The sequence below is a fragment of the Cydia pomonella genome, chromosome 9, assembly GCF_033807575.1.
Source record: "Cydia pomonella isolate Wapato2018A chromosome 9, ilCydPomo1, whole genome shotgun sequence".
In the NCBI taxonomy this organism is placed as follows: domain Eukaryota; kingdom Metazoa; phylum Arthropoda; class Insecta; order Lepidoptera; family Tortricidae; genus Cydia; species Cydia pomonella.
In genome coordinates this window covers 17,149,290-17,161,651 of record NC_084711.1, presented here as the reverse complement: position 1 = coordinate 17,161,651, position 12,362 = coordinate 17,149,290, and the positions used below count along the sequence as shown (strand labels likewise).

The following is a 12,362-nucleotide window of genomic DNA, read 5'->3' as shown; positions in this document are numbered from 1 at the left end:
TGCCACTCTCTTACGCGTTCTAGTCTGCCATTTGACATAAATCGCCTAAATCGGAACCTTAAACTTGACATTGACACTTACCTCCCACAGTTCACGCAGAGACCTGTCTAAAACAATAAAAATGCGCGCGGAAACCGAATTTATATGCAGATTCTCCTTCATGACTAAGAATCGTGACGCGACCGAGGGTTCGATAGGCTGCCCTCTGCAAGGAACCACAATCCATCTTGACGGTATTACCAGGGGGGCGAAGCTGTTTCTTTCGGGCATTCTCGGGTCCGTTGCAATTATTGTGTTGGCGTAACTTGACGTCCCTTTGCATGTACGACCACAGATAAGATAATGACTTGAATTTAGACAACCCTAAACAGACGAAAGGGATAGTACTATAAATAAGAAAGGGACAGCATAATTCGTCCCTGAATCGCTGTCAAACTTCGGATTTAAAGGAAGTTTATTCTGTAGTATTACACCATTTACACGTCTCTGTAGCTATCTGCCCTTTAGTGCACTCACTCTCTACTCTCGCTACAAATTATTGAAAGCGGCCTGGAAGTTTTTTAGCTATTTCGATATAGACAGTCTATTATTCACATGTCTCTACCCGATTAGAGGCCGGTTAACAAAACGGTATGTATAGTGTTCTTTGAGCAAAGATAATGAGACATCCAGCGACCTCTCGTCACGATAACGTAAAGAAGTACATTTCGCCATCGCTCTGAGCGTCTCACTGACCAGGACTAACATTCTCAAGCCATTGTACTTTGATATGTTTACAAATAACGCTATGTGAAATATAGTAGGTATACGATAATTACACGCGGGGCGTCTATTATTGATAATTTTGGTTATTTATGGGACTTGATTAATAGTCTTGTTTGTTGAACATTTTCACATAATTGTACTGTGTATTCACAATGGATCTGATCGTAATGAATTCCTTTTGTATTCAAATAAACAAAAGCATGAAATTTATGAAAATATGAACTACAAGCCGTGTGTTAAATTTATGTGAGGTATATGAAACCACGAAATAAATGACTACCATCCCACATGCTTGACACAGAGAGTTAACAGTTGAGATAGAATATCACCATCCAAAAAAGAGGTCGTAAGATCCAGATGTAAGGGCGTTAATGGTTTTCTACGATTATTTAATTTTGGACATTGACATTATTTCTCAACTTTCTCTCTGTCTTTGTACCATAGATAAGAAATGCTAAGAAGAGTAAAGTTGTGTAAAATATTTTAGGTAACCATTTGAAAAGCTGAAGTAGATGGAGTTGCACAGCCCCGTAAATTATGCACCCCCAGTATGGCTTACATTTCAGCAGTCAAATTTGCGGCTATGTTTTGCATTACTTTAAGCGCCTTAGTATTCGCCCGTCTACGGCTTACACTAAGAGAAAAACGATCTCGCGACCGCAGAGATAATTTGAAGCACTTACCTCGCAGTTCTCATCCTAAGCGCGGCGCAGTTCTCCTTGCACTTGTACGCGAGCACTTGCTTTATGCGGGACACCTCCACGTCGGGGAAGTGTCGGCTCACGTAGGATATGAGCGCGTGGACCCGGCGGCGGTCTAACGGCGGCTTCGTGGGCCGGGACTCCTGCCCCGCCCGCGACCAGCGCTGCCCCGTCACGGAGCAAGTAGCCAGCTCTATAGGTGAGAACAGCGCGGCGGCTAACCCCCGCGTCACCTTTCTATAATCCCCCCACTTCACCCCCCGGAGCAGCTCCTCGCGGATCTCTACGCCCTCGCCGAGTTTTATCTGAACAAAAATTTATCAACATGATAAATGATAATCCTAAGCCAATTTGTCTTTAATAACCTATCTCACTATAATTTAGATGAAGTACCATATCTGAAGGGCACCAATTTGAGATAATATTTTTTATCATTACGCAATATACTAATAAGGAACTTAACAATTGCCTCATTATGTTAGTGTTGTACACTACTCGTTCGGTGTATTTACACGATTAACTAGCGATTTTAGTTTTTGGTAGTTTTAAATAAGCTTGACTTTCTCCATAAAAGTAAATTAAAAACATTACAATGAAGACAAAATATCTTTAACGCCAGTATTTATAATATCGGGTTCGGCGATAATCGATATAAATACCTATTTAAGTATTTACATAGTCAAAATGTGTTTATTTTCAAACCTGACACAGCTTTGTCACGGACATAAACTTCAAAATAACGTCTAGTGTCGGTTGAAACTGGTTTCACAGCCTAATGTTGACCTCTTCTTCCATTTTGATACATTGTACATATCTGATGGAAAATCCGCTTTATTCTACGGCACAGTTTAAAGATAAAGATAATTAATTTTCCAAGTACAATGCGCTTATGAACGTCAAATAAAGCTACGCCGGCTCTAACCCTAAACCTCTGACCCGAGAAGATTTAAGTCCCTCCTAAATTGTAGGAGGGACTTAAATCTTCTCAGGTCCCAATATGGGACCGGCAAGAAACTCGGCGTTTGCCGTGTATAGCATATTCACTATAGTTTGGTGACAGCTATCTGCGCACTATTTAGAGGAGCGATAACGTAGGGAAAGAACTTTGTCCTTAGCTTCCGACCCATGACTGCAATCAGGCGCTGGCTAGGTTCATGCTCCCATATCTCACAGCAAATATTCATTATATAGTCACTTTATGTTTGCCCAGAGGGCCAGAGATCCGAGTTTAATGTGAAATATTTGAACTATAAAGTTCTGAACGTTTCATTAAGTAATACAAAATATTGCAATACGGGTTTTTTTCAACCCGTAGCCGAAATTTGCGAGTTGAGTATAAGTAGCTAGGTAGGTTAAGGACCGTATCGTTAATTATGGAAACAAGTTTGTGATGCTCAAAAAAAATACAATGTTTTTTATTGTCTGTCGTATACCAATCTATAGAGTACGCGACTTTAACTATTATATTAGTTAAATATTGGAATACAATAGAAGAAAAAAATATTATATGTTTGAAAATTACAAACAATTTCATAAATCAACAACAATTGTGACCAAAATACTTCAACATTGTGACCAAATCGTTTCTAATGAACACTGTCACACTCACAACTGCTCACAACCCTATAATTGCTTTTTGACATGTGTCAGCCTATCCTTCGAGTTTGAAAAAGATTATGGAAGTTAGCATGAAAACAGTTTATTTATCGTTTAACGGTTCGGCATTTATCATAGTTTAAAAGATTTACCTGGTCGTAATAGACAACATGGCCCATCGCATTCTAATTTTGTCAAGAAGAAATGCGAAAAATTTGCCCGGAAAAAAGAGATTTTGAGAAGTTGCTGATAATGTACAAAAAGTAAACACAGCAAAACAAAAAAAACTTCCTTCAAAATTCGGGTTTGGAAGTTGTAAGACCAAATTTTAAGTAAAAATGATCGTTGTACTATCATAGACGATGAAACGTACATACGTCAAACTTGACTACAAAACACAGACGTTTTATACCTTTATCAGAAGTACAAATATACCTAAAGACGATAACTCCATTTTCTGCGGTAAACTTAGACCAAAACTACTGGTTTGGCAAGCTATTTGTCAATGTGGTATGAAAGCGTCCCTATTTTTCGTAAACTACAACTTATATAACTTCGGATAATTACAAGAAAGCAAGCACTGTCACTCATTCGAAAACACATTATTCTGGCCCAATTTAGCCTCGTGTCACTAGGCTCGCCATATACTAGATTGGCATTTAAAAAAATATGTCGAATTTGCTGCGAAAACCTGAGATTAGGCCCATCGAAAGATTTTGGATTCAAATAAAGGTTTAGAAAACAAACTAACATAAAATCGAGTAATTCGAAATTGACTGGATTCGTTCGTACTCAAACAACGTCCAATACATTTGCTGTCCAAGAGAATTATGAACAGCACTATCAATTCAGGAAACTGGCTGAGGGAACCAATACATAAGTTAGATTGTATTACTTTAAAAAAAAACCGAAACATAAATGTCTTAACACAAGACATGTAAAAAAAAGCGGCCAAGTGCGAGTCGGACTCGCGCATGAAGGGTTCCGTACCATTTATGACGTATTAAAAAAAAATCTACTTACTAGATCTTGTTCAACATTTTACCACTTTGGACACACATTTTAGCACCTTGGAAGTGTCTCTCGCGCAAACTTTTGATATTAGAAACCTCAATATCATTTTTGAAGACCTATCCGTAGATACCCCACACGTATGGGTATGATGAAAAAAAAAATATTTTTATTTTATGACTTATTAAAAAACTACTTACTAGATCTCGTTCAAACCAATTTTCGGTGGAAGTTTGCATAGTAATGTATATCATATATTTTTTTTAGATTTTTCATTCTGTTATTTCAGAACTTACAGGGGGGGGGGGGGGCACATTTTTTTCACTTTAGAAGTCTCTCGCGCAAACTATTCAGTTTAGAAAAAAATGATATTAGGAACCTAAATATCATTTTTGAAGACCTATCCATAGATACCCCACACGTATGGGTTTGATGAAAAAAGATTTTTTGAGTTTCAGTTCTAAGTCCCCCAAAATTTATTGTGTTTTTTTTTTCTATTTTTGTGTGAACATCTTAATGCGGTTCATAGAATACATCCACTTACTAAGTTTGAACAGTATACTCTTATAGTTTCGGAAAAAAGTGGCTGTGACATAATCGGACAGACAGACGGACATGACGAATCTATAAGGATTCCGTTTTTTGCCATTTGGCTACGGAACCCTAAAAATAGAACTGTTTATTTCTTTTTAGAAACATTAATCAGAACCTACATGTTTCAAGTCAAGGTACTTAATCTATATTTATTTTAGATTCTTACCCAAGACGAGTAGATGTCATTTTACTTGTTTCCATAATTAACGATACGGTCCTTATATCATAATGAGCAATATAGTTTATAGGTACAAATATACTGATAGGACATAATGAACCACCTTTCTATAACATTCCTGAGATACGCAGCGAAAAATAATTTGGCTCTCCCATACGGAACGTCGATATCAAAGTAGAGCTAGTAGTAGTATACTAATACCATTTTGTTCAATCATGGTTGGTTACCAATTCATAACAAAGATATTTAGATCAGCATTTGACCTTTCAACCCAGAAGATACATTTAAATAGGAATGTATTTTTAAGTTAGAGGAAATACGTCGACTGAAAGAAAATGTAAACGGTGTCGGAGAGAGAGATTTCTTCATTAAGCCATGGTAAAAGTGCTAATTGGCTGAAAATTAGGCAATATGGAGGAATTGACGTCTAAGGTCGTTTTTATACGTCAGTTTTGTTTGTGACTACCAGCAGCTACATCCAAGTAAACAAGACATCCTTGCCTAACACGGACAATAAATTGACCAGTGAAAACAACAGGCGTAGGTATACAAGCCGCCTAAGGACGATCTGCCACTAGTGTCCTACGTCCGCACCCGTATGATGCGTCTAACATGTGTTAATACCTAGTACTTGTTAACACCAAACCGTAAGAAAATAAAATAATAAAAATATATTTACCAGACGGGGTGCGACAGCGCCTCTTTCGTTCTCGCGCTTGAGCACGAAGGGCAGCGCGCGCCGGTGCTGCTCTAGCCACACCGCGTCCGGCACCGGGCGGTTGCGTCGCCCGTCCCACCGCCCCGCTGACAAACCATAATACATTACACTAAGGAGACGGGGTAAAGGCCGTCTCATATCGCAAATTATCACACGAAAAGCATTACGCAGATATTCGAAAGACCGTCTGGCTCCATAGTCTATCGCTCTTGCATTATTTGATCGATAGAGACAGATGATCTTTCAATTTTGCTGTTCGGAGAGCGGGACTATGCAGTTCCAAAGCACAATTATATTGGATCATTTGCCGAATTCGACAGTCCTTCGACTACTGCAGGTGACTTCTATATAAATCACAGTTTTTAAACAGCTTGGTGGCGCCCGAATATTTTCCTCGCTATATAGGTCCTATATGTCAAAATCGCGCAAATATGGAACCGCGTAGTTTTCTCGCCACACATAGGAACTAATCATGCGAACTGTACCTTTCTTTATCAACCCGTGTACAATTTATGTCTTCCCTTTGTCAAAATGGAGTAACTCGTAGACGAAAATCTGTTACAGAAAATGTAAATATTTGCCCGGGCTGACATAAATGCACACATTATTGAGTGTCATTTCAGATGGCCGTGTTTGCTGAATATATCGTGATATTATTAATTAAAATGAAAGTGATAAGGAGTAAGTAGGGAAGGCAAACACAGCCCGAATGAAATGAAAGGTCCCAAAGAAGATGAGAATTGGCTTTGTTATACAGTATATTTTACATAGGTATATTAAAATACTGCACTAGAACTACAAATAGTTCAATAGGGTTCTGAATATGAGACAGATTACCTACTTCAAAATAGCTTAGGTAATCAAGTAAAACAAAATGTACAACAAATTGAACAAATCAGCTCTTATAAATAAATGAAATATAAAAGTTTATTTCGCAATTTAAGGTAAAATATAGCAACCTTGTTATTCGTTTTATACGAAACCATAGCTTGATTCTCATCTTTTTTGACAGTACGTTACTTTCACGTGATAGTTATTAACAATGATTGTGGTCATCAATTCAAGCTCCTCGTGTGAATCCGCCTCGTTATCTATTCTGGTACAAAATAGCTTAATGACAAGTTTCTATTTATAAACTTGAAAGTACTAAAAGTAACACTCTTAAGGTGGTTCGATTTTCATACAAAAAACAATCGCTATTTATTAATTAATTACACAATATTATTACATAAATAGTTGCGCATCTATCTACTTTAGAATATTCATTTGCGCTAAATTAATAGAAAAACTTTGTTTCATACAGAAATCATGCAATAATCAACGTTATATTTTTATAAATTTTACTCATGTGTGTGTGACAAATGTCGTGTACAAATACATTGCGGCGTTGCCACTCCATGCCTCGGCCGGCCATCGGCGCGACGTTGCGATGTTTGACGCGTTTATAGCTGACTCTGTCGACACTGACACTCAGTGTGACCAGGCGTACGATAATTGTCGTACATGTACGATAATTTGGGCCCCGGTATGACATAATGTTCCAAAGAGCATTATCGTACACTAAAGTACTATACTTTCAGCCCTTGGATGATGCCACCTTAAAACTCTAGTAATTTGAAGCAAAATATGACACTTTCTCTCAGAAATAGGCTAAAATTAGTATCTTTTGGGTGTTCGGCTCCTTGGTGTAAGTTTAAAGTTTAAAATGTCACAATTTCCTGTATACCGTTTGAGTCTATCCCAAAAATACACAAACATAAACAGATTTTTTGCGCAATTTAGACGAAAATTGTCTTTTTTTTATTATTAATTGGAAATTTAAGCTTATTTTGCTAGACATTTTTAGGGGCTGCCTTTTTGATTGGCGTACGATATTTTTTTCAACGGTACAATAATATTGACACTCGAGTACGATAATTCTCTTCCGCTCACCTGGCAACACTGCTGAAACTTGACAGGACCTGGGGGCCTACCGCGAAAACCTAAATTCGCAAATTGCGGGGATCTTTCTCTTTTACTCTCACTAAGACGTAATTAGAGTGACAGAGAAAAATGCCCGAAATTGACGAATTTCGATTTTCCCGGTAGCCGCTCTGGTGGTTGAGGTACGCTGCCGCATGTTCTGAATTGTGATTTTATGTGTTTTTGGATTGAAAAGCAACGTCTAAATCAAGTTACAAAAATCATCGATATTCTGGTCCGCGAAAAACCAGGAAAAGTGTAACTGTAATTGGAGTCTACAAAAATGACCAATTCATAGAAAATATGACCTAGAAACTAGTTCACTTTTATAAAACTCAATTTTGCCCGAGATTGTACTTAGGCGAATACCTAAGGGAGCTAAGTGTATTGATCTTGAATAATTAGTTGGCTAATACATATATGACTCCAACATGATATGGACATTTACATCATAACTATTATACCTAGTTGGTTACTAAGTTCTGTTACTCGATTTCTTTCTTTCTTCCTAGCGTTGTCCCAGCATATTGCCATGGCTCAATGGAGCTTGGGGTCCGCTTTGACAACTAAACCCAAGATTTGGCGTAGGCACTAGTTTTTACGAAAGCCACTGCCATCTGACCTTCCAACCCAGAGGGTAAAACTAAGCCTTATTGGGATTAGTCCAGTTTCCTCACGATGTTTTCCTTCACCGAAAAGCGACTGGTAAATATCAAATGATATCTGTTCTGAAGTTCTGTTACTCGATTTGCAACCTCTTTATTTCCGTTAAAACAAATGCTACCGAAAAAATAAAAAATGACATAATGTGGTGGATTTGTGAGCTATAATTATATACCACACATAACGCTTATCTCGTCGTATCTATAATGAATTGGGGCCTAAAAGAGAATCGTATTCCAATTTTTTGAAACGCTTGTATTACTTTCTATATTAACTAAAAGTTGCCTTAAAATTCAGCTTTTATACTAAAAACGGCTTTAAATATGTTCAATTAACAAAATATATTTTGACAGATGCTTTCGCGCCCAAAACGCTCTGAAAATTGTTGACGTCACAGTTTATGGTTTGACACATAACTACATACATACGTAGAAGATACGAACTGTCAACTGATATTTGTCATTTGTTGTTAATCGCCTAACTGTCAACAGTGTCAATCCGAGAGTTGTGACGTCATCAGAATCTTCAATGACGTTTCGAGTTTGGTCACGTGATGTGTGCCAAAAGTTATTTTAAATTAAATTTTTATAAAAATATGGTCATTACAGGTCCCCAGGTCCAGGTAAAAGCAGTTTAACATGTTCTTATAATCCAAAAGAATTTATTGGGATACAATTATGCCCTAAGATTTGTAGATGGAAACAACCCTATTGCGTTGCACAAATGTGGGCACCCGCCAAACATGATTTTGGGTGTGTCATACTCAGGGCTAACACAGATTCATTTCTGTGAAAAAAGTGTGAAAACCGGAAACTGGAAACCGTTCTCGAACCAATAGTGAAGCCCTTAAACCACACCCTATTTCAAAACCAGCCATGGATCTTTGAACAGGACTCAGCTCCTGCACATAAGGCAAAAACAACTCAAGCCTGGTTTCGAAGGAACAAAATTGACTTTATTGCCCACGAAGACTGGCCGTCCTCCAGCCTGGACCTTAAGCCCCTGGATTATGCCATATAGCAGGTTATTGAGGAGAAAGCCTGTGCTAAACCCCACACAAATCTTAACTCCCTCAAGCGGGCCATAGTTAAGACAGTGACGGAATTAGACATGACAATCGTGCGTGCCGCTATTGATGACTGGCCTCGTCGTTTGAGGGCCTGTGTCAAAGCCAGAGGAGGCGATTTTGAATGATATTGTCATATGTAATTCCTGATTTTGTGTACTTCATTTTAATATATACTTTTTTAAACTTTCGTTGGTATATTTATGTAGATAAAGATTATTGCAGTAACAGAATTTAATAACCAACTAGGTAGAAAATAAATTGGATATGATGTGATCCGTTGAATGAAATTGACAATAAATAAAATAAATAAATAATTTTCTATCTCTAGGCATTGTGTGAAACTTCTAGTTGTGTCAAAATATCGGGAAATCAATAATATAAACAAACATGGTAAATATCTCATTTCTTTTTATAATGGTTATAAATAGAAGGCCATGCAATTTTGTAACTCACTGTAATTTAATTAAATGTATCGTAAAAAAATGTTTTAATTCTACTGTAAAATAGTACCTACTTTTTTAAAGGCTGGGCAGTAAGGGATTGCTTTAATTTTAGAACAAAACAGCGTTTTTTTTTTATAAAAAAATACCGGAAAATCTGACTTACAAATTTAGACTTTCTTAGGTTCATTCTACTTAGAATCTTCTCCATCCTAGCATTAAAAAAAGATATCCTAAAATATCCATACCATTACGTCACACTAGTGAAAGAAATTACAATGTAAAACTAAAATTTCAATACAAATTTTCGGGTTTTTTTAGCACGAGGATTGATTATGCTAGTGATTTTGAGTTGGAAGAACCCAAAAATATCATGATGTGTGAGAATCAGATTTTTAATATTTTTATGGAAAACGCTCATATTTCTCATAAAATAATTTAATAATAATAGGTACTTGATAATACTGATAACAAAAAAAATTCTAATGAGTCTCGAACCCACATCCTCTTGCATGTATTTCCACGTACATACCGCAACGCCATTGAAGCCTACTCACGCTGTGCCAAATTGTCTACTACAAGGATCCCAGTACGACTGTTTGAATGTGTGAGTGATAGTTAGAAATAGAGTCAAGAAACATTCTGTCGACATTAAGGGGTAGTTTTTGTACAATGAAGTGTTCAATGTTTGTTGTAATAGTTCAATATTTATTTAAAGAGTGCGCTAAATATATTTTACAGTATAGAAATACCAAGACTACTCCACAAAAAAATTAAAACTCAAAATTTGCAATTGTGGCGCCATCTAGTGAGGTTTAAGCTTTGGGTAACCTAGTCGAACCACCTTAACTAACCAATGGTAGGCTTTATATCTTTGCAATAAGGTTTAAGAATTGTCAGATAACAGTGGCCGGTAATTAATTTACCTACCTCTATCGCTCGAATATGCAAGAGAGAGAGGCAGATAACGTTTTTCGATGCAGGGGTATAGTTCGTGTTTTCCACGATGACGCGCAGATTTGTCAAATCTAACCTTAAATAACATGACAATACGAGTGAAAGCTCGCATCGTCGCGAATGACACGATCTACAATGAGTTTGTTCACGTATAGTGGAGCCATTAACCACGTATAGTACGATGAATTTTATCGACAAATCACCCCCCATACCTATGTTTTTCTCAATCATTTTAAAAATGCGCCCTGTCAAAGTTTTATGGCGCCAAACACTCCTGCACTTGGTTAATGTACCATTATCTGTCAATTTACCTATCGCACATGTAAAAAATTATAATCATGCGATAGCTTATGAATTAGGGCATACATTTGAAGCATAAATGTCACGGAGAATTTTCCACAAGTACTCGAGAATTAATAACAAAGTTTTTTTTTTTTTTAATTTAGTTTTTTTTTAATTTTATCGTTTTTTACGAAAACGAGGTTGTTGACCTGTACTTTTTTTATTGCTAAATGATAGAACAGGATATCAGCTAAAAGTTGACATCAAAATGATAGCCCTAGTTAAAACACCACAAGTTACACGAGTCCAAACAAGACCTTCTGTAATGAGCATCAACTAGTTCTTAAGAAAAATTGCCCACCGCCCGAATTGTCATTTGGAACTAAAGCAACTTAGTTCGACGCACATTACAGAAGGTCTTGTTTGGACTCGTGTAACTTGTGAAGTGTTTTGACTAGGGCTATAATTTTGATGTCAACTTTTAGCTGATAATCTGTACTATCATTTATCAATAAAAAAAGTACAGGTCAACGACCTCGTTTTCGAAAAAAAAGATAAAATAAAAAAAAGGAAATTTTTGAAGACAATTTTTATCTTTGTTATTAGTTCGCGAGTACTTGTGGAAATTTCTGTGACATTTATGCTTCAAATGTATGCCCTAATTCATAAGCTGTCGAATGATTCTTGTGTTTTTAATGTGCGATAGGTAAATGGACAGATAATGGTACATTAACCAAGGGCAGTCGTGTTTAGCGCCATAAAACTTTGAAGGGGTGCAGTTTTAAAATGGTTGAGAAAATACATAGGTGGGGGGTGATTTGTCGATAAAATTCATCATACTATACGTGGTTAACGGCTTCACTATACGTAGACAAACACATTGTATAGGCCAAATAAGGATCTGTTTTAAAACACATTTGAAATGGGCTGAATATTTGACCATAAGATTGTTGTAACTATCACGTACAAGTGTCGTCAATTAATATTTGGCGACGCTAATGATCACAGAATACATTATCTTTACCGGAATCACTTAATCACACGACGTAGGTAAATATTGCATTATCAATTATATTAAATACCCGTGTTAATGACTCATGATCATAAAGCGTCGACAGTAAATCCAACAAAAGTTAAGAAAATATACGTACCTATGGCATCAGAAAGTATAATTAAGAATAACATGTATTGTGTTAACAACTAAATACTTAAGTCATTGTAGAACTTTATTTTCTGATATTTAGTAAAAAATTACAATAATTTATGTACATAATGATGAACGATATATACAACCTAAATTAACAGTTCTACAGTAAAACAAACAAATATATCTGTTGTATATATAAATAAAAATTTGTATTTATTTCTATTGCGTTTCTTCTTACATGATTAAAATTTGTCATCTAAGTTGTACGAATTATTTTCC

At 36.5% G+C, this 12,362-nt stretch overlaps 1 protein-coding gene across 3 annotated transcripts in view; it reads right to left on the bottom strand.

Moving 5' to 3' along the window:
• The window catches only part of LOC133521527 (uncharacterized), a 36,989-nt gene that overhangs the window by 10,513 nt on the left and 14,114 nt on the right, over positions 1-12,362 (bottom strand). For all 3 annotated transcript variants that reach the window (XM_061856533.1, XM_061856535.1, XM_061856536.1), the window contains 2 exons: positions 5,525-5,649; positions 1,449-1,771 (listed from right to left, as the gene is read on the bottom strand). In XM_061856533.1, the coding sequence (XP_061712517.1) occupies positions 1,449-1,771; positions 5,525-5,649 (448 nt within the window). The remainder of the gene's footprint in view (positions 1-1,448; positions 1,772-5,524; positions 5,650-12,362) is intronic.